This window comes from Cryptomeria japonica, chromosome 2 (genome assembly GCF_030272615.1).
Source record: "Cryptomeria japonica chromosome 2, Sugi_1.0, whole genome shotgun sequence".
In the NCBI taxonomy this organism is placed as follows: Eukaryota; Viridiplantae; Streptophyta; class Pinopsida; order Cupressales; family Cupressaceae; genus Cryptomeria; species Cryptomeria japonica.
In genome coordinates, this window is record NC_081406.1 from 401055561 (window position 1) to 401082849 (window position 27289).

General features: G+C 37.3%; 1 protein-coding gene across 1 annotated transcript; it reads left to right on the forward strand.

The window, feature by feature from the left end:
• The first annotated feature begins 19527 nt into the window (after window positions 1–19527).
• Window positions 19528–25409, forward strand: LOC131861063 (uncharacterized). Its single transcript, XM_059214912.1, has 5 exons — window positions 19528–19735; window positions 21295–22035; window positions 24165–24627; window positions 24832–25025; window positions 25246–25409. The coding sequence occupies exons 1-5, from the start codon at window positions 19528–19530 to the stop codon at window positions 25407–25409; spliced, it is 1770 nt and encodes a 589-aa protein (XP_059070895.1).
• Window positions 25410–27289: the final 1880 nt, after the last annotated feature.

The following is a 27289-nucleotide window of genomic DNA, read 5'->3' on the forward strand; positions in this document are numbered from 1 at the left end:
ACTATCCCTAATAATCCTCCTACAGATCTAGATGCTAAGAAGGAGTGTGAGAATAATGGAAAGGCCAAGCATGCTATTATCAATGGACTGTCTGATAATCAGTTTGTTAAAGTCATGCACTACTCATCAGCTAAAGAAACTTGGGATAAGTTGAAAAGATTCTTTGAAGGATATGTCAAGGTCAAGGAGGCTAAAATACAAACATTAAGAGGTCAGCTTGAAGGCTTGAAGATGAAATATGAAGAGAAGATTGCTAATTATCTTCATAGTATTGATGAAATGGTGAACACTATTAGAGGACTTGGAGAAGATATATTAGAGGACTTGGAGAAGATATAGCTGATGAAGTGATTGTTAAAAAGGTAGTTAGATCACTCACATCTAAGTATAACACAAAGGTCTCTATAATAGAAGAAGCCAAGGATCTGAAAACATTTTCAATGGATGAGTTATTTAGGTACCTAACTAGTTATGAGATGAGAACAACTGGTGAAGGAACTTCAAAGAAAGAGGTTGCTTTCAAGCCCATCAAAAAGGGTAAGGAATAAATTACTCATGGAGAATCTAGTGAAGACTGAGACACAGTGGTAGAAAACTTTGTAAGGAAGATTAAAAGAGGATCCGGTAAGTACAATAGAAAATTACCTCTCAAATATTTTAATTGAGGTAAAATAGGACACTTTTCTTCAAAATGTCCCTATAGTGAGAATGTTGGAGAGGAGCAACAAAGCACCAGCAGACCTTCAGGTAAGGATAAAAAGAAGAATTCTTATCGAAAAGATAGAAGAAGCTACCAGAAGTAGAACAACCTATATACTTTTGAAGATGATGCTATAGATGAAGAAAGTGCCTCAAAAAATGACTGTTTTGAGGATGAAAGAAAAAACAATCTCTTTATGGCACTCGATGAACCGATTGATGAAGATAATAAAGATGAAGACATTGAAGCTGAAGTGGACCTAGAAGGTGAGCTCATAAGTGCTCTTGAGGAGTTGAGTAAAACAAGAAGAGATCTCAAGAAGGTTAAGTGTGTTACTACTAAATAATAAGACCGTTTAAAGAAATCCCTGGATGAGTCCAAGAAAACAATTTTTGACTTAAAACTCTAGATGGAAGAGGCCAAGAGGATATGTGAAGTTACATCCTCTAATTTGATAAAGAAAGAGAAGGAGTATCAAAATCTAGAAGAATAAATTGTAAAGATCGGAAAGGAGCTTGAAAAGAGAAAAGATGAATTGAAGATGAGAAGAAAGTATGAGGGAGACACTGAAGCCTTAGACAAAATGTTGAGTAATCAAAAGAACTTAAGAGATAACAGAGGTTTAGGTTTTGAAGGACAGAGTTCAAATATAAAAGACATTTTGTTGGCAAATGCACACTCCAATAAGATATTGTAGGTGATTGAAGGTATTGTCATTGATGGTTACCTTACAATCATATGATACTGCCAGGCACTAGCATCAGCAGACTCTACACCGGCATACAGTTCACCGGCACCGAAAAGAAAGATTACCGACACCATGACCGATAGGAATTTTGTTTAAATTATATTTTGTATTTAATTGTAAAATCCTTTTGTAAGCCGACATGGCGGATTGTAATAAGACTCATATAAGTATGAGATCTTGTAGATCATTTAGAGAAAAATGTATGGAAGGATTATTGCAGACCAAATGTGCGAATTGCAAGGAATATTTTGGATAAGGGTTTATGATTATTGCAGAGCTTAAACCGGTACTAAATCTGGCATAGTAGATGTTGATCTGAAGTAGTACATGATATTGGATTTGTATAATCTATTTTGTAAGTCAGTGTGACTTCTTTTGTAACTGAGCAGTGAGCTCTAGGCACTTGGCCTTCCTGCATGTGCAGGCCCCTATTGTATTAGTAATATTCTCTTATTGGCCAGTAAGCAAATATTGTGGGTCACAAATCCCACCGAGGTTTTTACCACACTAGGTTTCCTCATTAAAAATATTGTGTTATGGTGTGTCTTTCATGTTGTGGTTGTTGTTCTCATTTACTGCATTATTCTTGGTTTACCGGTACATAGTTTTGAAATGCTTTTTATGTTATAATTCAAGAAAATTATTATACCGATTAGATACTGATTCACTCCCCCCCTCTCTTAGTATCTTTGGGAATCCTAACAATTTTTATCAGAGCCTAGTCCTCTATTTTCAAAAGCCTAATAGCTTGAGGAAGATCCTAACACCGGTAGAGATGGAAAACTTGAGAAAGCAATTGGAAACAGCTCTTTAAGACTTTGATGCAGAAAAGGTGAAGAATATCAAACTTGAAGATGATTTGAAGGCTGCACAAGATATCATTCGAGGACTTCAATAAAATCTCACTATTGCAAGGAATAAGAGAAGAGAACTTTGTGAAAAGATGCAGAATGATGATGATGAAAAAGAAACTCTTAATGACCCGGTGAACAAACTGAGACAAGAAAACAGTACAATGAAGAATGAGATGCAAGATATGACTATGAGATTTTGTAGAGAGACTGAAAATTGAAAGAAGAATGAAGATGACTTGGCTAGAAGAATCAATGATGCTACAAATGAAAATCTAAGACTCAAACATGAGAATGATATACGAAAGATAGATCTTATTCACTTAGAACATGACAAAACTAAACTCATGAGATAGAAAGATTTCTTGGAAAATGAGTTGGCTGCTGCAAATCAACACAAGGAGAAATTGAAGAAAAGTTCAAAGGAACTTGATGACATGCTAAAGAATTGGAAACCTAATGGTGATACAAATGGCCTTAGCTTTGAAGTGGGTGAAACCTCCAGTACTACAAACAATCATGATCATAGTAAACCGCTAAGTTTAATGTGAAATGCTTCAACTGTAACAAGTATGGTCATAGAGAAAATCAGTGTAGATCTAGAAATTATCAGAACACTAATGCACCCACCGGTTAATGTTCTAAATGCAAAAAAGTTGGTCACAATTTAGAAAATTGCAGAAAGAATGTAATATGTTATGTTTGTGGAAGATTTGGACACTTATCTAATCAATGCAGAACACACACCAGCATAGGATATGGGAAAGCTATTCAGAAAAACAATGTGACTTGTTATGCTTGTAACAAAATTGGACATATTGTAAAATTTTGTAGAAGTAAGACATCGCCGACAAATAACAAAGGACCCAGTTTGAAAGGTAAAGAAAAGGTTGAAGAGGTAAAGCAAGAATTCTCAAAGCAATGGATCAGAAAATCAGATCAGAATGTTGATGGGAATACTCCTCCACCGGAAAAATAGAGTATCACTCCATCGGTAGGAGACTCTTCATCTAACTAAAGTAAAATCCTTTGGGGGTTTGGCAACTAATTGAAAAACATGCTAATATACCCTCAGTTGATGGTGAGAAGTTAAAATTACTTCTTTACTGGTAGATGAGTTAAGTTTGACTTAACCGACAGACATTAAATGTGGTAGCTAAAGATAATAACATTATAAAGTAAGTGTTTTGGATCCTTTTTCATTCACTGAGCATTCAAATCTTCGAGAGCACAAAAATTTATGAGCGAAGGCATCCTTAGCAAAAAGTGAAGTAGTTCATCCAAGCACTCATCCTAAAGGTAGATTGAGGTATTTATAACTATGGATTCTTCATCTGCACCTGAATTTATTGCAAACCCTAATGTGATTGAGGTTATCAAGTGTCCTAGACCTGTATTCAAACTGATTCGCAAAATTGCGAAGAAGGATGATACCCTAGGAGCATTTTCAAAAATACCTAAGGGAGTAGTTTATGCAAAGGATCCTAGAATGTATATACATTTTCATATGGAGGAATTAGGCGATGATGAAATCAAGAACATGTATAGGACTGTAATCTATGATGAAAATGGTAATATCAAACTAGAACACAAGGTTGTGGAAACCCTGGGTTTTGTGGATATTCTTAGCATTCCTAATTTTCCTGAAGATGTGTTAAGAATAGTCCTAAGAAGAGTCCATGGTGAATTATTTTGGTTGGATTCCATCCATAAGATCACTAAAGAAGGAGTTAGGGAAGTAACAGGCTTACCTTCCACCGGTAGTAGACCTGACAGAACTAAGGAAGTTTCAAATGACACTGTGACAACCTTAACTGGTGCAACATTTGACAAAATATCTCTAAGAGTCAATGATGTGAAGGACATCAATGTCAAATTTGTCAGTATGATTCTTGGCTATAAGGCTACACATGAAAATAGGTTAAACTCAGTATCTAGCCTATGTATTAAAAGTGCATATCATATGGTTAATGACAATAAAAGAATTGATGTATGTGAATGGCTTAAAGATGAATTGATAGACGACCTAAAGAAAATCAAAGGTGATAAGAAGGGAACTTTTAGATTTGGAAATTTGCTTGTATGTTTAATGTTATACATTACCAAGGAAGTACCCGGTAATGGTAAGAAAGACTTTGGTTTTGATATATCGGTAGGAAAGCAACTATTGGACATATTGAACAACATGGGAGATGACAGAGAGAAACATATAAATGAAAATTTTCAAGCACTGAAGGCCCGACTGAAGACAAGAATAAGACTATCTCAAGCAATTGTTGACAAATTTCAAAAGGAGATATGCTTTGTAATTAAGAAAGATAAAATCTGGATGGAGGTAGTTGTCCCTAGAACTCTTTGGGTAACCGAGATGGGATATGAGATCGATGATAACATAATTGAGACCTATGCAAAAGCCCTCCTTGAAGCACCAAAAAAATCATATGAGAAAGTTTTTGGCAATGCAGAAACAATTGAGAGTGGCATCCAATCTTAGAAAAGAGTCAAGAAAACTAAACAAATAGTGAGGAAAAGTACAAGACAAGCTAAAGAAATTAAAGAAGATGTACTTAACAAAACTAGTATCAAGGAAAGTGAGTTGGAACTGGCAAGGAGATACAGTTTACTTCTTCAAGTGAGAGTAAAGAAAAATATACCTTTATTGTCAACAAAGCTACCGAGAAGAAGAACTATGCTGAAGTTATAAGAAGTCTACCTATGAACCAAAATACTCAAAACTAGAAGGCTTACTCTCTATACTGGAATGAAAACCATAAAGGCAAGACCAATATTGATGAAGAGGGGTTCACTAAAGTCAATATCATGAGAGGAAAACATCAGATGAGACAAAGGTTGTCCGGTCCAAAGCAACAAGATTGGTATGTACCCAAATTCTATGGTTACTGTTACCAGTGTAATAAGTTTGTTCATAGATTTTATGATTGTAGTTTGTTGCATAAGCCCCCTACTAGTTTTTAAAGTAGAAATTCATTTGTTGCACTCTGGGAGATGAATGTCACTTGTTATCAATGTAATGGTTTTGGTCATAAGAGTTATGAATGTAGGATAACTCAGCCGGTATCCAACGATAGTTTTTCAAATTCATCATTTAATGTCAATGTGAAATGCTATCATTGTCAAAATGTTGGCCACATTGCAAAGCATTGTAAACTCAGGACTTCTAAGAAAAAGAAGACAATATCAGATGAGAAAAAGGAAGCAAAACCAGAGCAGAAAATTGCAATTGACAAGAAGAAGGAAGACAACCCAGTTTGGGTTGAGAAGGATAAGAATAAAGAAGAATCAAGTCTGATTGTGCAGACTGCCCTACATGCAGAAAGAAAAAATTTATGGGTTGTAGACAATGGATGTTCCAATCACATGATTAGAGACAAAAAGAAGTTCATCAAGTTTGATGATTGGAATGGAAGTTTGGTGAGGTTTAGAGACAACTCTTCCATCAAGATAAAAGGAAAAGGTACTCTGAACATAGATGGAAAATTAAAGGCACGTGATGTATACTATGTGGAAGGAGTAAAGAATAATTTTCTAAGTGTGAGTCACATGTGTGATAAAGGATACAAATTCACATTTAACTCTACCGATTATCAGATAAGGAAGGATAGTACCAGACAAATTATTACAGAAGGTAAAAGAACAAATGGAAATGTGTACAATTAGAAGGAATGCTTTGATTCCCAATGCATGATGGGACAAGTAGATGAGAGCTGGCTATGGTATAGAAGATTAGGCCATATGAACTTTGATAATCTGGTTAAGGTGAGAAAGAAAGGTTATGTGAGACATATGCCAACAATTATCAAATTGGCAAGTACTTTTTGTGATGAATGTCTAAGAGGAAAGAAGACTAAGGTAACTTTCAAGATCAAATAACATAATACCTCAAGACCCTTAGAACTTGTACATACAGATCTGTGTGGTCCAACCAAGACAAGAGCTTTAGCCGACAAGAGATAATTCATGTTGTTCATTGATGATTTCTCAAGAATGACATGGGTCACTTTCCTATGTGACAATTCACAAGCATATGAGAGGTTCAAGATATTCTGGAAGATGGTTGAGAAGGAAAGTGGATGCAAGTTGAAGTGTCTGAGATCAGACCGGGGTGGTGAGTTTGCATCAAGTGAGTTTGTAGACTACTATGAGAGGCATGGAATTAGAAGATTGTATTCAACCCCAAGAACACCGCAACAAAATGGTGTTGTAGAAAGGAAAAACCGGACTATCAAGGAGATGGCAAGAACTATGTTGAATGAGGCAAACATACCAGATATGTACTAGAAGGAAGTAGTACATACTGGTATATATACATTGAATTGGGCTCAACTAAGAAAAAATAGTAGAATGACACCTTATGAACTATGGTATGACTTGGAGCCATCAGTTAAATATTTCAAAGTGTTTTGAAGTAAATTCCCCATCAAGAGAGATGAAGATAGTTTCGGTGGTTTTAATTCTAGGAGTGATGATGACATATTCTTGGGTTACTCTACTCACAACAAAGCCTACAAATGCTACAATAAAAGATTTCAAAGAGTCATTGAAAGTGCTCATGTAAGAATTAATGAATATTTGCATAAAGGAAAACAAGCACATGTAAACTGATATGATGATTCTATTGGCAATTTGGAGGAATTGATTATGTGTTGCATTGGTGTTTTTCATTGATGGCAACACTAGTTGTTTTGCTATCTACCAGGTTCTGATAGAGTGGTTGGATTATGATTTTGATATGGAGATCCTCTCATGTATGTTCTGTCTTATGGAGCTGGTTTGGATTGGTTATTCATGTATTCCTGATGTATATCACATTCTGTTGGTTTGGGATTTGATGACTTGGAAGCTATCATTTGTTCTAGTAAGCTTTTTGGTTACTAATAAGGGTTTTACTAGTAGAGCTTTGTTGAAGATCTTTTGGTGAATCCGATAAGTGGTGTTGGTGCGGCTTGTAGAAGGTTATTAGGATGTTGATGGATATCTTGTTCGTGTTCCAGTTGATCGATGGTGTTTCATTTGTCTTATGGTGACCTATTATAGGTCTAGTGGTTATTCTACTAGGTTATGGACCAATTTATGTAACATGTTAGTTGATGCTCCCGATGCATTACCAGTTGGATTTATTGTTTGGTTTATGTTGTTTCAATCTTAGGATGACTTGGTTTATCATTGGTTTGCGGGATTATGTAAAAGATTTATTGTATTATCTTTTAGGTGGCTGACCTAATTGTTTAGGTCTCAAGTTGGTATAAATATGATGTAAGATCTCTTTGTAGATCATGGGATAAAGGTTATGGGATTATCTGTGTGTGAATAATGTTGTAATAATATGTAGAGGTTTTGGTTGATCATTGGTGATCGAATTGGTTTTGTGTAAGAGGTTTAAGACCTTTGGTATTGAGCTTAACATAAACTATACTCAGGCATAGGAGATGCTATTCTTGTAGTTCAATCTTCATTTTGGATTGTAGTCTTATGTTTTCTATAGTTAGTGAGGCTCCTTTTGTGATGAGAAGTGCGCTCTAGGCTATTGGCCTTCTTGCATGTGGGGCCCCTTATTGTAATATTTATTCATCTGATTAGTGGATACAATATTGTTCATCTCCAATCCCACCATCATTTTTCCTCTTTGAGGTTTTCCACGTATAAATCTATGGTGTTATGGTGTTCATCTTTGTGTTTGCATTGTTGATTATTGTTATATGCTCTTATGTTTACCGGTTGCTGAATTGTGGTGTTAATAAGGTTAAATTTCTCCATTCTGATAGAACACTAATTCACCCCCCCCTCTCAGTGTTCTTGGATCCCAAAAATTGGTATCAGAGCCTGGTGCCTCGGAGTATGTCTATCAGCTTGAGGAAGATCATGTATCCAAAATCTATGGAGATAAGTTTGAGGAAGGAACTTCAAGTAGCACTTGAAGACTATGATGTTGAAAAATTGAGGAACATGAAGCTGTAAGATGAGTTGAGATTTGCGAAGGAATTCATTTTTACTCTACAAGAGAGGTTGTCATTTGCACAAGATAAAATAAAAGAACTTTGTGATCAATTACAAAATCAAGATGATAAAAAGAAGAATGTTTTAAAGGAATTATGCCAGAAGTTGAGTTAGGATTATGGTGTTATGAAGAATGAAATGCAAGCCCTAACTATGAGGATGTCCAAGCAGATTGAAGATCGGAAGAAGAATGAGGAAAATATTTCTATATCTTTGAAAGACAGATCTGAGGAATACGTTAGGTTGGCACATGAGAATGGTGTGTTGAGAACTGAATTGGTGCAATCACAAAACAATGAGAAAGAGTTGGAAAGAATGGTGACAGTCCTAAGAAGTGATTTTGATGCTATAAATGAGTATAAAGATAAGTTCAAGGCATTCTGCTAAGCTTGATGAATTATTAAAGGATCAAAGAGACATTGGAGACACTAGAGGTCTTGGAATTGAGCATGGAGAAAGCTCCACTATTGCAAATCAGGATGACACATCTAGTCAGAAGGTCAATCAAAATCAGAAATCACTAGTAAGGCAACCCAATGCACATAAATTTTATGGTGGATGCTTTGTTTGCAATAAGTTTGGTCATAGAGTGAGTCAATGCAGGAATAGAGGAAATCAGAATAATAATGCAGTTCCCGGTCAGTGTTCAAATTGTAAAAAGTATGATCATAGGACAAAAGATTGTAGAGTGAATGTGAGATGTCATGCATGTGGAAAGTTTGGACATATGGCTAATCAATGTAGGTCGAGGAATGGTCAAGATTATAGTAAGGAAATTCAGAAGAACAAGGTTACTTCATATACATGCAACAAAGTAGGACATATTGCTAAATTTTGCAAAAGAACCTACCAGTAGGAAGTGATAAATCTAATGAGAAGGGAAAGCAAAAGGTTGATGATATTCGGAAGGAGCATGAGAAGAAGTGGGTTATGAAGTCTAAGGATCAACCGAGAGAATCGAATACTCTAGATGTTCATTCGGTTGAAGCATATACCCTGATTACTCAACTGATAGAGCAGAATGTTCTTGCATCTATAGGAAAATCATCTGGTATCTAAGGCATTCGCCTTGGGGGGGGGAAATTAATGAAAGATCTTGCATTTCCCCTAGTAGTGGTTTGAAAGCCTATTTCAGATCTTTGGAGAAGTAATTTTGAAGGTTAACCGACGAAGATTTGTTGGATCTTGGATCTGGTTTGGTTTACCGGTAAGTCACTTTATGCATTATGGTTTGGTCATACACCTACAGTTAAGTATTTCATAACCTTTGGTAGTGAATTGGAAGTTTGATCCTAGATGTGGTGAAGGAATATTTCTTGGTTATTCAAATGAAAGAAAAACATATAAATGTTGTAAGAAAAGATTGTAGATAATTGCAGAGAGTGCTAATGTCAAGGTGGATGAGGAGTACAAAGGTCAAATCAGAACTTATGAGAGAGAACCAGAAGGAGATGATCATAACTAAATTAGTAGCACTTGTACCGAAATAGAATGTTGAACCAGTTACCTCAATAGTATCAGAAAATTCAATAGTAACTGAAGACCAGAGTAGAGGAATAGAAAGTTAGAAGACTCCTAGGTATGTAAGGTTGAATAATTCAGAAGATCAGTTAATTGGACAATAAGAAGGTTGATAGCTGATGAGGTATACTTAATTTCTTTAATTGTACTAGCATCAATGATGAAGGATGAATGTTAGATGCGATCTATGGAAGAGGAATTGGATCAGTTAAGGACAACACATGGACTTGGATGTTATTGGAACTTGGCTTGATTGGTTTACAAAGGATATTCTCATAAGGAAGGAATTGATTATGTTGAATCCTTTCTCGGATAGCTAGGATTTTTAGATATTTTGAAGGATTTTAAGGTATGGTTTTTAGTTTATAATGACTTTACACTATGAGCATGTTCAGAGAAAATTGTGATAGAGATATAGGTAACTAGATAGGCTCATCTGGTGAAGTTTTCTTTCTTGTTCTATGGATGAAGCAAATGTTGAAGCATATAAGGGTAGATTACAATGAACCGGTAATTATTCACTATGATAACTCTGCTGCTATTGACATATCAAAGAATCTGGTATTTCATTCTAAGACAAAGCACATTTCTATCAAGTATAATTTTCTAAAGGAGAAGGTGGAAGCAAATGAAGTCAAACTGGTTTATGTGAACACTAAAGAGAAGATTGTAGATATATTCACTAAAACTTTGCCTAAGGAATCATTTGCGTACTTCAAAGATAGATTGGGAGTTTCTGCCCCTTTGTTAGAGACTTGAGTGATGTTGACTAGCATCAGTCCGACATGCATTATTAGAACTATTATTCATTCTAGATTGAAGTGTTTGTGCTACTACTCTAGGGGAGTAGTCAGTTGTGTGGTTCAGAGGATTTATGATTTTTCTTTGATGTTTATGTCAGATTTTTGGCATTGATGTCAAAGGGGGAGAGATATTCATGTGAAAAACAAAGCCTAATAGAGATATTAGTCAAAGGGGGAGGAACAAAAATTCAGATTGGTTGTATCCCACTAGGGGAATTTGGTTCAGGTCAATGCATGGTTAATTGGTAAAGAGATATTTGTTTCAGAACTTCATTGTCATATCATTTTGGGGAGATTTTTGGATTTTCTTTGGGGGAGACTTGTTTGGCATTTCTCGGCACTTGGATGTTTTTCACATCTAGTGTTGCCATCAATGCCAAAGAGGGAGATTGTTGAAAATTTGGAGGAATTGATTATGTGTTGCATTGATATTTGTCATTGATGTCAACACTAGTTGTTTTTCTATCTACCAGGTTGTGATTATAGGAGTTGAGAAATACAATGCCACAATAGCTTGAAGATCTTCTGCAAGCCGAATAACCTATTATAAGGAGAAGCAATGAAGCAAAATTTGAAGAACATACAAAACACAGGAAAAATATTTTCAAAATATGAGAGCTCCAATTCACCAAAAAATGTATTGTGAAAAGATAATACAATGAAAAGAGAAATAACCTCTAATAGGTCAAGAAACCTTGAAAAGGGAAAACCCTAGGCTTGCACATAATAATTAATTAAAATAATTAATTATATGCACCTAATGTTAGCTTCAGTGTAAAAAGATAATTGGGAACTTAAAGAATTAAACAAATAATGTTTAATTAATCAAGTAAGGACCCAATTACTCTAACACCGCCCCTTAAGCTAGACTCAGGGAGAAGCTAAAACCTAGAACAACTACTAAAAGCATGAAAGATGGGTCCCAACAATAAGGCCTGATCAGGTACCCAAATACACATAAATCTCTATGAAACAGAGACAAAGGAGAAAACTCAGTGGGAAAAAACTCCTCTCCAAAAAGAGATAAAAGAACATGCTGAAAGAAGAAGGAAGGAACGCCTCATAAAGACCCCCTAAGGACAACTTCCTTCACCCCAAGCAGAGAACACAACTAAAGATAGTGCAGTGATGCAAAAGGTTTCGTGAAGATGTCTACAACCTGCTCAAAAGTGGGAATGTACTCCAGAATGAGAACACCATCCTGAATCAACTGACGGATGAAATGCATGTGAAGCTCAATGTGCTTCATCCACTGATGCTCTACCAGGTTGCGGGAAATATGAATAGCACTCTGATTGTCACACCACAAAATAGTGGGACTATCAGGAGGAAAACCAAACTCAGTCATCAACTGCTGAAGCCATAAGATCTCTTGACTAGCGAGCATAGCAGCTCAGTACTCAGCCTCTATAGATGATAATGCATGAGCAGTCTGCTTCTTGCAAGACCATGTGATAAGACCAGAGTCAAGATAGAAAACAAAGCCAGAAGTAGACTTCCGATCAGTGACATCACCAGCCCAATCTGAGTCAGTGTACCCAACAATGTGAGGTTCCCCTGATGTGTAATGAATGCCATGAGAACTAGTGCCCTGAATGTACCTCAAAAATACATTTGGTAGCTTGCCAATGACTCTCATGAGGATCATGGGAGAATCGTGAGACAAGACCAACCGCAAAGGAAATATCAAGATGGGTGTGAGTCAGGTACAACAAACTGCCAACCAACTGCCTGTAAAGTGTAGAATCGACTGAAGGAGTGGGACAAGCTATAGTCAAAACAACCCCTAACTAAAATGGAGTGGGAGAAGGCTTGCAATCAAGCATGTCAAAGTGCTAAATCATGTCAATAGCATACTTCTATTGGTAGAGAGAGATCCCATCAGAAGACTGAATCACCTAAAGACTGAGGAAATAGTGCAAAAGACTGAGATCTGTCATCTCAAATTGATCCATCAAGGCACGCTGAATATGCTGAATCATAGAGGATGAGATACCCGTGATGAGAAGATCATCAACATATAGCACAAGAATAAAGATGTCACCCTCAAGAAGCTGAATGTAGATGGTGTGATCAAAATGACTACGGGAGAACCCAATGGAGAGCAAGAAAGAGTCCATCTTCTCATACCAAGCCCAAGGGGCCTGTTTGAGACCATACAATGAACACCGAAGTCTGCAAACCAAAGAACTATCCTGCATAAATCCTTGAGTTTGTTCCATGTATATTTCCTCCTATAGATCCCTGTGCAAGAAGGCACTCTTCACATCCATCTGAAAAATAGGTCAACGTTGAGAAGCTGCAAGAGATAGTACAAAGCGAATGTAATTCATCTTGGCAACAGGGGAAAATGTCTCAGAGTAATCAATACCCTCAACCTGTGAAAACCCTTCGCAACAAGATGGGCTTTGTACTTATCAATGGAACCATCAGTAGCATATTTAGTGCAAAACAAACAACGACACCTAACCATCTTTCTGCCCTTAGGAAGAGGATAGAGATCCCAAGTATGATTCCTCATCAAAGAAGAATACTCCTCCTCCATAGCACAATCCCACTGAGGGTGACCTATTGCCTCTGAAAACTTCTGAGGATCATCTGAAATAGCATGACTCAAAAGACTAGAATCCACAGTATGAGAACGAGTGCGATGAGTATCTGAAGGATCACTCGCCATAGGACCTACCACCACAACAGTAAGGTGAGCCCACTTGGGAATCTGAGGTGGAGTAGGTGGAGGTGGGGATGGTGGATCATCAGCACCATCATCAGAATCATCCTCAAAAAGATCCGGAAGAGGTGCAGTGGCTGGAGTAGGCAGAGGAGTAGACACTGGAGTCAGGGTATCCACTGTGGGAAGATGCTCATCAAACTGAACATCCCGTCGAAATAGGACCTCTCTAGAATCAGGATCAAACAACCTGTACGCCTTAACATCCTCACAGTAGCCAACAAAAATAAGTGGTCGGCTCTTCTGCTCCATGGCTTTCCTCTGAGCATCAGGAATAAAGGCCCATGCCTCACTTCCAAACACTCAAAAAAAGGAAACATCTGGCTTGTCATGAGACCAAGCTTCCTCAAGAGTTATATGTCGAATAGCCTTGTGAGGCATTCGATTCTAAATATAGTTGGCACAATTGATTGCCTCAACCCAAAAAGACGAATCCATGGACCTGGACTAAATCATACAATTTTCCATCTCTCGTAAAGTTCTATTCTTGCATTCAGTGACACCATTCTACTGAGGGGTGTAGGGAATAGTAACTGATGCTACAAACCATGCTTAGTGCAAAGATATCTGAAAGCCTAATTCACATACTCCCCCCCATTATTTGTACGTATCCGCCGAATAGAATAGCTAGAATTTTTCTCTACATATGTCTTGAAGATTCGAAATGAATCAAAGACATCAGAATTGTACTTAAGAAAGTACACCCATGTGCATCTAGAGAAGTCATCAATAAACGTGAGTACATACTTGGCCCCTGAAAAAGGAGTGGGAAATGACATAAGGTCACTGTGACTCAACTCCAAGGGAGCCAAAGCACAAGAGGCTCTTCCCTTTGGAAAGCGATCTCTGTGATGCTTGCCAAGCACACAACCATGACAAACACCATCAGTGCAAGAAATCTGTGGGATCCCAAGAACAAGTGCTTGTGTACTCATCTGCTGAAGATATCTATAATTGACATGGCCCAATCGCTCATGCCAAAGCTTACTCCCTGAATCTGCATGTGCTATGAGAGATGAACCTATACCTGAAGAGGGCTCAAATTCATCAAATCTGTAGAGACAAGATGCAAAATCCACACTACCAGTAGACACAACCAAATCAGGGTCATGGAGGTCTCGAATAGCCACATCATGTGGTGAGAACTCAACTATCTTACCAGAGCCAGAGTGGAAAATCTGATAAATGGATAGGAGGTTCATTGAGATGTTAGGGACAACCAGAACATCCTATAGAGTACCCCCATCCAAAGAGATAGAACCTGAACCCAGGATGGAAAGCTGAACTAAGTCACCCACAGCAATCTGTGAAATACCACAAGAGGCAAGAGAAGTAACCAACTGCTGAGTGTGTGTCATATGGTGAGAAGCATTAGAATCTAGAATCCATGTGGACCCATAGGTTGAAGCTCTAGCAGTGAGAGAATGACCTTTCCCTGTGGAATGAGAAGATGCCTAAGGTGAGGAAATGTGATGCTGTTGCATGGCTTCCTCTAAAGCCTCTAATTTTTTCCAACACCTAGAAACTGGATGTCCTTCCTTGCCACAAAAACTGCAAGTGTTGGATGATTTCTTCTTAGTCTTGGAGGAAGACTCACTAGACTGTGAAGATTTCCCTTGTTTGGGAGGAAATGGTTTTGAATCAGACTTAGGAGCAGGCTTGGAGGAATTATCACTACCTGCAGAAGGCTTCTTCGGCTTCGGTTTCTGCTTCTATTTCTCCTTCTCCTTAGAGGACTGAGCAACCAATGATTTTTTCTTGGAGCTTGAGAGTGTATCCAGCTGAGAAAGATGAGACTGCTCACAAGACAATCGCTCACAAAAGACATCAAAGGTAGGCATGGTGAAACTAGTACCCAAGCCATCCATGGTGGAGTAGAAAGCAGAGGCAAAAAATTGAAAGTGACCCCGAAGCTTTGAAAGAATCAAATAAATGCACTCTGTATCAGTCTTGTTCTTTCCACATCCCTGAAGAACAGATCTAGTAGTCTTGAATTTGTTCAAAAAATCCTCAATAGTGGGAAAGGAATCAGGTAACAAAGAAGTCAACTTTGCCTCAATCTGTAATGCCCAAATCTCATTGACCCTCCCAAAGAGAGAATCAAACTTCAACCACATATCTCGAGGAGTAAGCAAATCATCAAGGTGAAATAGAAGACTATCGGAGACATGCAAAGAGATCAAACCCATGGCCTCATCCAACTTGTTCCGGTGCATAAGAATCTCATAAGGATACTGCAGGTTTGGCTGAACCTCATGCAAAGAAGCCCACAACCCTTGTGACCTGAGAAGCCTCATGATGCGGGGCTTTTAGGTGTGATAGTTGTGTGAAGTCAACAACTCAACTGAAGGATTTGGCTTTAGAACAAAGAAAAAACTCTACACCTGCACCTGCTTGTTGGTTGTTTTTATTATGTGATCTTTCATAATAGACAGAAGATGCAGAAGGGTTTGTTTGTTTTGAGAGTTTAGGTGTTCTTGATTTCTGATATAAATGACAAAAACTGAGAAAAAAACACCCCCCCACAATAGAGAAACCCAAACCCTAGTACATAGTAATGAGAATGAAGTAGTGCATAAGCAAAAAAAAACTTCAAACTGATATCTCATGTACTTGGTGAAAATTCTGAGAAAAAAAATGACAAATATGAATAGACCATGTTGAGAGCTTTCCAACGCCTATTCGTTTTCAAAAAACGGAGTCCGTTTGCCCATTCTATAGCCCCAGAAGTGCAAAAAAGAAGCCCAACTTTGACTGGTAAAAAATACAATCAAACACCAGATTTAGGAAAAAAAATCCACCACCACTAGGTCCAGCTTGGAATCACCTTTCTAATGCCTATTTGTTCACCAAAATCCGACTTCGAATGCACAATCTAGGCCCAAAAAACCAACCCCCTCTCAGAAAGACTAGAGAGGAGGAGCTGGTGGTGTTTCGGGCGGAGGTGGGGCTCGGGCCAGGCAAAGGTGGTGTGGCCCGGGCTGAGCGGAGCATTGGATGGGTAGAGAAGAGCTAGGGTGGAGTGGGGGCTAAGTGGAGCTGGGGTGGCAGGGGCCGGGTGGAGGTGGTGCGGCCCTAGCTGAGTGGAGCTTGGTGGGCTGCCGGAAGGGACGACTAGAGGTGGCGGGGGATACTGAAGTCGGTAGGTGTTGGCGCCGGTGTTTGTAGCCGGCAACGGGGGCTACCGGAGCTGGAGGTAGGGGCTGGAAGCTACAGCCGGTGAGGCTGGGTGACCAGAGGGCCGGCGGGGCCGGTGGGGCCGGCCTAACTAGCCGGCAGGCGCCGTACGACACCGGACAGTTAGGTCCGATGCCCAAAACAATGAAAAAAACTTTTCGCCTACCAATTGCACTTGATTTTTTAAATTTTTTTTGGTGTGAATTTTTTTTTAAAAAATAAAAAAAAATCCAGCTTGCATGCCATAAAAAGGCAAAAAAAAAAATTCAATATTTTTTCTCGATTTGCATGCCAGGGCCGTACGACTTGGTTGGGAGAAAAAAAAATCACCCAGATGCTTAGGAGACAAAAATGGACAAATTTAATATGACTATAGGGGTTTTTGGGCCTTCTGAGCACTATGGTGAGGTCCGTTTAGGCCCAAAGTGCTCAGAAAAAAAAAAAAACCTTAGCCCTAAGCACACAAAAAAAGCCTGAAACCCCAGATCTGCTTCAAATGCAAAATTCTCAAAAAAACAGGAACAGGTAGCTGCAGATCTGAGCTCTGATACCATATAGGAGTTGAGAAATACAACTCCATAGTACCCTGAAGATCTTCTGCAAGCCGAATAACCTGTTACAAGGAGAAGCAATGAAGCAAAATCTGAAGAACATACAAAACACAGGAAAAATATTCTCAAAATATGAGAGCTCCAATTCACCAAAAAATGTATTGTGAAAAGATAATACAATGAAAAGAAGAAAAACCTCTAATAGGTCAAGAAACCCTGAAAAGGGAAAACCCTAGGCTTGCACATAATAATTAATTAAAATAATTAATTATATGCACCTAATGTTAGCTTAAGTGTAAAAAGATAATTGGGAACTTAAAGAATTAAACAAATAATGTTTAATTAATCAAGTAAAGACCCAATTACTCTAACATCGATAGAGTGGTTAGATTATGATGTTGATATAGTGATCTTCTCTAATATGTTCTGGCTTGTGGAGTTGGTTTGGATTGGTTATTCATGTATTTTTTATGCGTATCACATTTAGTTGGTTTGGGATTTGATAATCTAGAAGCTATCATTTGTTCTAGTAAGCCTTTTGGTTACCAGTAAGGGTTTTACCGACAAAGCTTCGTTGAAGATCTTTTGGTGAATCTAATAAGTGGTTTTGGTGCGGCTTCTAAAAGGTTATCAAGATGCTGATGGTTATCTTGTTTGTGTTCCAGTTGATTGATGGTGTTTCATTTGGCTTATGGTGAACTATTATAGGTCTAGTGTGGTAGCACATATTTTTGTAAAAATATGTTGTGTTATCTATTGATGTTTATATGTATACTTTCATCATAAGAGCATTTACTACTAGATTGCATGTGCAGGAGATATGTTGTTGTATTGCAGAAATCCAATTGTAATCTGAATCTACATGAACAAGTATCACCTAGGCATATCAAAGGATGGCATTAAGTATGGTGGCATTTTCATAACCTTCATCATGACAGTTTTTGCTTTGCAAGAGCACATTTTAGAGTTCATCATAGAATCAGGGTCATGAGTGCATTCAAAAATGTTTGCAGTGCCTTAGAAGTCCATTAGCATGGTTGTGGAAAGTTACATTTGTGAAAGAAAATCCTTCTCTTCGTAAAATTTAAAATCATCTTTATCGGCGTAAGTCACCCCGATAAGATCACCTAAGGAGAGAAAGGTCCGTGTCAATCGGCAAAAATCACACCAATGAGTCCGATGGCATTTTTCTTAGGGTACAACCAGCAGAAAGAAGTTTGGCGAGTTAGTAATCCATCAGGAAGAGCTACATCGACAGCATAACAAGAAGGAAAAGTCATCGACATAACATTCACTATCAGAGGCACGCAAAAAAGGTTACCTCGATACCCGATGAGGATATCGGCAAAACTTACGCCGATGTCAGACAAAGTAGAACACTTGTTGGCAATATCATCGGGTCATCGGAAAGTATCATCTTACGCTACCTTGATACCTGATGGACTAGGTGGCGAGGGCAGTTTCATCGGCTTGACCTAGTCCAATGAGGCGATACCAAAAGGAGGATAATACTAAGTCATCAGGGTAACCTAAACTATCGGGGAGGGGTGTTTTAGGTTATGCCGATACCCAATGAGGAAGACAATTCAGGTACAAAGAAGGAGACTTGATCAAGATAAGTTACACCGATCAAAGTCGAAGTCATTGGGGTATCATCGGCTCGTCAGGAGGAGAATATTTTCATTACACCGATACCCGATGAAAATGCAAAGACTGGTGTGAGCAAGGAGATCTTATCGGGGTAATGTATACCGATAAGCCGGAGAAGTAAAAGGATACACAAATGTGAAATCGATGACATCGGGTCATCGAAGAAATATAAAGTGAGTTATTCTGATAGTCGATAAGATAACCCGATGTAACAAGTGGGATGTGGACCATGAAGGAGGACTCATCAGGATAACTTCTAACCATCAGAGAAACAAATTTGGAGCTATAATGATATTTGACAGGTAGAATGCCATGGAGGAATAGAAGGAGGGTACATCAGAATGACCTATGTCGATGTGACATTAAGGTGAAAGTAAAACCTAGCTAGAAGGCGGATTCATTAGGGAAACTATAACCACTGGAATGAGGGAAAATGAGTTACGCTGATGCCCAATGGAGTGATCGGGGAGACCTATACCAATAAAAAGGATGGGTGGCGCTAAGTGATTGAATCATCAGGAGGAGTTATGTCGACTAGCCGTTGCAAAATATGATTTTAACGAATCCACCTGCCATTATTAAATATAGGAAACAAATAGGTTTGTCCTTGCATGAAGAAAATAATAGCACCATTTCAATGGAGTAAATGATCCTGATGTATTAAATCTATATATGGAAGTTGGTATAAGGAATTTGCATAACAGATTGAAGTGAACAGAGAGATTGAAGTGAAATAAAACTGCAAAAATTTGAATTTCAGAAAGCTTGACGGATTCAAATATGGAGAGTTCTAGTTCCAAATGCAACAGGAAGGTCATTGAGGTTTCTGAGAGTGCCTCAAACAAGTCTAAAGGTGGAGAAAGTGCGCAGAAGCAGAAGTTAAATCAAGACATGATTGACCAAATGAGCTCACCAGGAGCCAAATCCCGAAGATCTAAGGCTAACTTGCCTATCCGTGACCAATTAGAAGATGATTTTGAGGAGATTGGTGATGTCTAGACCAGGGTTAGAGGCCACGAATTTTTCTTATATCATTACTCATGAAGGAGCAAGCCGATCCCAATCTCAAACCCATGGACAATTAGATTGGGTAAACTAGTGGTCCCTAATGTCTTTGTAAATATTCGATTGATGAAAACACTGGCTAGGGCTTATAATTACACGAAAAGATGTATCCATTTACAAAATGGTGATGCATTCATCCATCTTTTAGTAGCAACCATTCATGAGGTTTTTGGTCTACATTTCAAATCAGATGTGCCTCTGTCTTTTGAGAAACTGGAAGAAGAATATACAAAGATGGACACTCTATATAATGGGTGGAGTTTGGCCATACATAAGGATGAGAAAGGGAGTTGAGAGATGAAGATAGGCCCCCATTCGACATCACCATTTTTAGACAGTATGTGCGGTATACATATATGGCATGTGGTCAAGTGGGAGGAGTTGAGGTTCCAGATGTGGTTCGAGTTGGACCTTTGGTACTTGCTGGAGATATGCAAATGCATGAGCCAAGATAGTTTGATTATGATGCCTACATTGTCGAAAAAAGGCATGAGGGTTTCTTAAGTCTTCAGAATATCCCCGACAAATCTTTTAAGTTTTATTCATTGTTGATGCATATTATCTTCTTTTATGGATAACCCAGGGGATTGTGGCCCAAAGAATTGAAGTTAAATATTAATGGTAAAGATAGGCAGCAGCAACCAGTGTAGTTGTGGGTATCATTATGTGATTTTGGGTTCATGAGATCTCATTATGTCAAATTTTATGAGTTTTTTTGTTCAACCATTATACAGAGCTTTTGGGGTTCCTTGTGATGGATCATTTTCTGAAGGAATTAAAAGATTCCTTAGACCCCATGAACATGGAGATACAAGGGTGAATCATAATTGGGGTGCTTGGTATGTATGCCAAGACTTCACATATGTTAGGGTTTTTGGATTCGAAGGTGCTCCCTATGTGCTACCTAAGCCTACGCCAAAACGAATTGCTTACCTAGAGATTGTGAGACAAATGAGTGTCTCTAAAGCATATCATTTTGGGGGTGCCCACAAGCAAGTCTTTTTACTTAGGACTCTACATTTTGGTGAATTCACCATTTTATCCACAAAGGTGTATGAAGTTATTGATAAGAGGTTAATACAAGATTATAATCTCTATTAGCATGCCAATAAGAAAAAATTATGACCCAGAGGGCTATATACACCAGAGCAGAAAACAAAAAGAATCTCGGTGATTATTTTCATGAGCATGTTGAAGCCTTGGATATCTTCAGAAATAATTAGCATGAAGAAGCCATGTGAATGTTTTAGGATTTAAATTAGAAATTGGAAGAAAAAAGATAGAGACTGCAGGAGATGGATGAAGAAGAAGAAGCTGAAAGTGAATCAGAGATGCTTGGAAAGATGAAGGCATAGATTAATGCAGAAGTAGAAAGCATGACCCCTGAAAGGGGAAGGTAGCTTCTTGTAGAGGCAGGAATTATTCTCTTTCTAGGCTAGGATCTTAGTGCATCCTTTATTTTGGATAGCCTATTGCATTCAGATAAGAAAGACTTCAAGTTGGACATTCAGGGCATGAATGACATTTTCAACAAATTAAGATATGATCCAGATGATGAGGCAATGTGTTTGTGGGCCCTCTATCCTCTGAATAAGAGGCCTAAGATTATAGATGTGGACAAGGCCTTCAGTCACATGATGAAGTTAAAGGTTGGTGAAGTGGATCCCATGGTCACAACGGATATGGGAATTGACATTTCCAAATTAAATAAGGCACAAATGAAGATGTTGGTAAGAGAGACAGGGAAATACAAGTCATTGTATGAGGAATGCTTGAGAAGTAAAGGCCAGCCTGTACCCCAAACAATAGATGAATCAAAACTAAAAAACAAGTTTGAGGAATTGCATAAAGAGAAAAAGAAGTTGAAGGAGAAAATGCAAAACATAAGGGCAGACACAACATGTGTCTTACTATCAAAGAGGTTTGAAAAGATAAATGGAGTTCTTGAAGACTTCTGGATAGTTTACCAAAAGAATATGGATAATAGTTTATCACATAAGATACTTTCTGACAGATTACATATGCTCCTGGAGGATAAGAAGGCTGGTCAGATGGACAATGTAGTTATTGAAAAAATTCAGAGGTTGATGAAAAAACATGAGAAGTTTGATGTAGCCTTGAAGGTTGAATATGATGATTGTCAGGAAATTATGCAGCACAGTATTTCAAAGGTGATGGATGAAGTAGGGCAGATTAAGGACAAGAATGTATGGATTACAGAATGTTAGTCATTACTTAATGCTTCCCTGGGTATTGCATAGGCTAACACCTTGGACATGGCAGAGACAATAGACCAGTTGGAAATTTTATTGACAATAGAGATGGAAGTGTAGGATATCATCTTCAACTCCAACACTTACAAGGATGAGGCCTACCTTCAGCATATTTAGAAATCTAGCTTGATCCTAGATGGCTAAAGTTAGCTTGTGTCAATTGTATTGTGTTTTGTAATATTGTTAGTTGTTATGGCAGTTAGGGAGTTATTAGTTAAGTTTTTGTTAGTTTTTAGTTTGTACTAGTGAAAGGGTGTGTCCTTTAATTTGTGTCTTTTGAGTCACATATGTATAGAGAGTCCTTTTTATGTAAGGGAGAGAGGATTAGAATTTACAAAGTTGCTATCTTTCAGAATGTTTTGTTGGGACTAGTAGTGTTATGTAAATCAAGTTTGTAGAAATGAAGTCATTTTGTGCAAGCAAGAATTTCATGAAGTACCTATGAATCTATAGCTTCTGTATATCTTTTTATTCCAAAATTAATATATAAGATTTGATGTCTTTATCTTTAGATCATTTTATGTTACATGGTGTTGATGAATCAAGTTCTTTGGATAAATCTAATTAAGATTTTCTGCAGTGTGATATCACATGTTGTTGTGCAAGAAACAAAATTGTTTTTGTTATTTTTGCAAGACATAATGAAACCATTGCAGTGATAGCATTGCATATTTATGAGTTTTTCAAACTATCTCCAAAGTTAATTACAAATATCCATCTACTAAGTAACATGCAAATTGTCAGATAAGGCACTCATCTATCATTAGTTTTTGTGAGTAAATTTCATGTGCATAAGGTCCTCATCAGAGAAACATACTTCTTATTCCTATCAGTATTGTATTTTCATAATTACTTAAGGTTCCAACAACATTCTTTCATAAGCATTCATTCACTATTAATTACATTCAATTTTTCAGATTAAAGTAAAGTTGAAAGCACATAATAAAGCACAGTTGCAGGAAACATTTTGCCATTCTTGAAAATAGCTAATGTGATAAGATTAAGTTCACTATAAAGAAGTCTCTTTGTGCTTCGGAGATTAAGGTATACCTAGGTCTAGTGGAGCCTAAAGTGCAGAGGAATTTGGTCTTCGACCATTCATGTTCGTTGGCCAAGGCTGATTGAGAAATCAGTAAGAGATTTGGCAAAGCTCTAAGATTTCCAATTTGTGGTTTTGGGATCCAACAAATTGGTGACTCTGCTAGGGAGTTATCATAGGAAGTGTTTAGAATCTTTGGTGGTTTGTTTCAGACTCTGCTGGAGGAAGGATCCTAGAAGATTAATTAAAAATATTGTTTCTCTTAGGAGGTGGCGACTCTACATCTAGTACATGAATAATGACTGGTATTTTGAGAAAGTAAGAGAGACCCCTAGGAATTTATCAATAAGATTAATGAAGGGGAGAAGGTCTCTACACAAGGGACAAGATAATTTTGTTCAGTTGAGTCCAAAAAGGAGATACAAAGAAAAGAAATCAGCACCAAGTAAGGCATCTGGGGCTTATAAGAATTTACCTAGTAGAGAGGGTTGTTCTTCATCTGGTTATAAAGTTTATAAAAATATGGAGGAAAATCCTTTCTATACCTTAAATATAAAAGATAATAAGGACAGCCATGATGAAACCCTAACTACTAAGGAACAAGAGGAAAGGCAGTGGGATCCAGTCATACTTAAAATGGCTGACTTAAATGGAGATGAATCCAAAATGGCAAAGGCTCTTAAGAGACAACCAATGGATATTGTAGAAGATCGGATTAAAAAGAGATACCATTCAAAGCCCTAAGACAAATAGGGTTGAAGGAGAGAAAGGAAGAGGTGAGGAAAGTAGACCAGCAACCCCTAGGTATAGTCCCCCTCACATGAGAAACATTGAACAACCATTTAGGATCTTTAATAATCCATTGTCTAATGTTTTGGATAATAATTATGAAAAAGGGGATGAATGAAAAAATATACCCTACACTGAGAATAACAGCTAGTATAATAATAGACAATACAATAATCATAATGGTGAAAGAAGAACTAGCAGTGGGGAAATTATTGGTAACTAGAATAATAGAGATAGGACCAACAATGTAGGTAATAATAGAGGTAACAATGGTAATAATGGAAATTATGGTAATAATGGAAATTGTGGTAACAATGGTAATGGAAATAATGGAAATGGAAATAACAACAATCAAAATGGTGGTGGAGGTAAAAATGGAAACAATTGTAATAATGGAGGTAATGGAAAGTATCAAAATAACAACTATGGGTGTAGACCACCTATGACCATTGAATGGTATAAACAGTTGGATTTCAGTGGGATAGTTGGATATCTGAATCAAATTTCAAGTGATTTAAGGTCAGCCATCCCTAAGTTCACAGGCAATGGAATGGATTCTGCAAAGCAACATGTAATAAATGTAAAAAATACCATTGAAGAGTTTCAAATCTCTTATGAAGATGTTTTTATGAAATTGTTTGTTCAATCTCTAACAGAGGATGCGGGTGAATTGTATAGAAATCTTCCTGACAGATGTATCGATAGCTGGCAAGAGTTTGTGACACAATTCTTGGAAGAATTTGGAGACCATAATGATACTTCATTTGCATCTCATGAGTTGACAAGCATAAAGAAAAATCAAAATGAATCAGTCTTTGAATTTAATAAAAGGTTTAGTAAAGTACTTAATAGAATACCAAGGGATATTAGACCTGTTGATTCATTTTTGATTGACTTTTATTTGAGTGCTTTTGATAGAAAAACTCACTGTGAGATTTTATCTCATAGGCCTATCACCTTGCAACAAGCATTTAAGATGGCCACTACCATTGAAAATAATAGAAAAGCTACTAGGAGAATTGGCAAGAGAGATGATGCAAAATTACATAATCCCAGAGCTACAAAGAAGGATGAGCTTAGCCAAATAATGGGCATGCTGAAAGATATGAAGGGTAAGAAAAATCATAATAAAAATCTGCCTCCATGTAGAAGCAGCAAGCCTATGAATTACAATAGGCCAAGATTGCATGACATGCCATATAACACAAACTAGAAAGATGGTAAGCTAGTGTGCCAATCCGAACAAAGAAACTCCTAATCCATGGAAGAAAGTAAACAATTTTGTGGAGGAGTATCCATGGTGTGGAGTCTGCAATTTACCCCATATTGCAGAACAATGTATGATTGATCAAGGTTTTGTAGAAGAAAAGGACCATGAGGATGAGTATGAGCCCACAGTGAATGTACTTTCATTAGATCAATTTTGTGGTAGGGATGAGGATTCATCCGAGGAGGAACAGTCATCATATGTACAATGGAGGAGGGAGAGCCAGTAGTATAATGTACAACAAGTTTTCACTGATGATGGATGATGTGGACACCCCAACCCTGAGGAGATTGTTCCATGATGAAGAGTCAGTGCATTCTTTGAGAAATTTAACAAATGAAGAAAAGAAAGCTTATACTGTGGCAGCAGTAGCACAGGTAAAAAGTAATTATCAGCTAAGGAACAGAGCAATGAACCCAGAGCAAGGTAAGCCATCTGGGATATTTGCAAAGATTCCTAAAGCTAGTGGAGACAAAGATAGCATCATCGAGAAGGAAAAGGAAGGTAAAACAGAAAAGGTCAAACAAATAGAACCTCCTAAATTCACAAAGCCAATTGAAAGGAGGCAAATTAGTAAGACAATTTTGAATTGTGGATCATTTATGTCTCAAGCTTTATCGCAGGTGAAAGTATCTTTGTCGTTGCTCGAAGTAATGAAATTTCTTGATTACAAAAATGAAATAATCAAGATTTTATCTAACGTTGGTGGAGTTAATAAAGAGGATCATAGGCCAAAAGTTGAAGATCCACCTATTGTCTATTTGGGAAGTTCTATCACTAAGAATCTCACTCAGGTTGATCCTTTTTATTTAACCTTGTTGATTAACAATAAAATGGTTAAGAATTGTATAATAGATTCAGGTGTAGCTGTGAACATAATGCTAGAAGATGTCATGAAGGAACTTGGGATGCATGTAGACACTCCCTATGGGAAATGTTTTTCTATGGATAATAGATCAGTCCCAGTTTTTGGAATTATGAAGAATGTGAATTTTCGATTTCTAGCATGTCCAGATGCATCATATAAAATAGACATCATAGTTGTTCGAGTGCCTCCAAATTATGGGATGTTACTATCAAGGCAATGGTCAAATTTGGTAGGGGGCCATGTTCAGCTAGATCTATATATGAAACCATCCCAGTAAAAGGGGCAAATGTAAGGATTGTTAGAGAGCTGAGATCATTCTACCTGATAGAAGAAGTTGATTCAAATGAGACAACATGTTTTCTCTAATCAGATATAGATAACTTTTAGGTAAGTATTTCTAAACCCATTCAATGCAAAACTAATAAGCTTGAAAATACTATTGAAGCACATGAGGATAAAATTTGGAAAATGTACTTTGATGGTGCTTGTAGTAAAGAAGGAAATGGAGCTGGTGTGGTTTTTATTTCTCCTAATGAGAAATTATTCAAATATTCTTTCTTGTTAGCCTTTGAATGTATAAACAATGTTGTTGAGTATGAAGCACTCTTGTTAGGTCTTAGAATAGCAAATGAACATGGTATCAAACTACTAACAGTTTATGGTGATTCAGAGTTAGTTGTATCTCAAGTAAGAGAAAAGATTGCTACTAAAAATGTAAGGCTTCAAAATTACAGAAACGAGGTGTGGGCTATTGAATTTTTTGATGCATTTTATATAATGTGGATTGAAATATCTAACAATATTTTAGCTGATTTTATGGCTAACTTAGCAGTTAAACATAATGATATTCCTTTTGATGACATTACCCAAGTTGAGATAAAAACTAGACCTGTAGTACTAGATAACATAAATAACTGGTAGATATTTAATGATGATAGGGATATTTTGAAGTTCTTATTTTGTGAAGATCAGTATGAGAGCCAACACTTGGATTGGAATGCTTATATGGAAGAGGAGAATAGTAAAGAGTCTTTATTTGGAAAAGACATTCTACAACTTAAAACAAACAAGATTCCAAAAGGGTTGGTGGAACTAGAGAGGATTTTTGACAATAAAGATATGGCAAATTTCAAACCCAACACTGGAAGTTGTGAAGAAGTGGAGAAAATAAACTTGGGAAGTGAAAAAAATACTAGAGAAGTTTACATTGGGAAGAAGGTTACACCAAAAATTAGAACTAC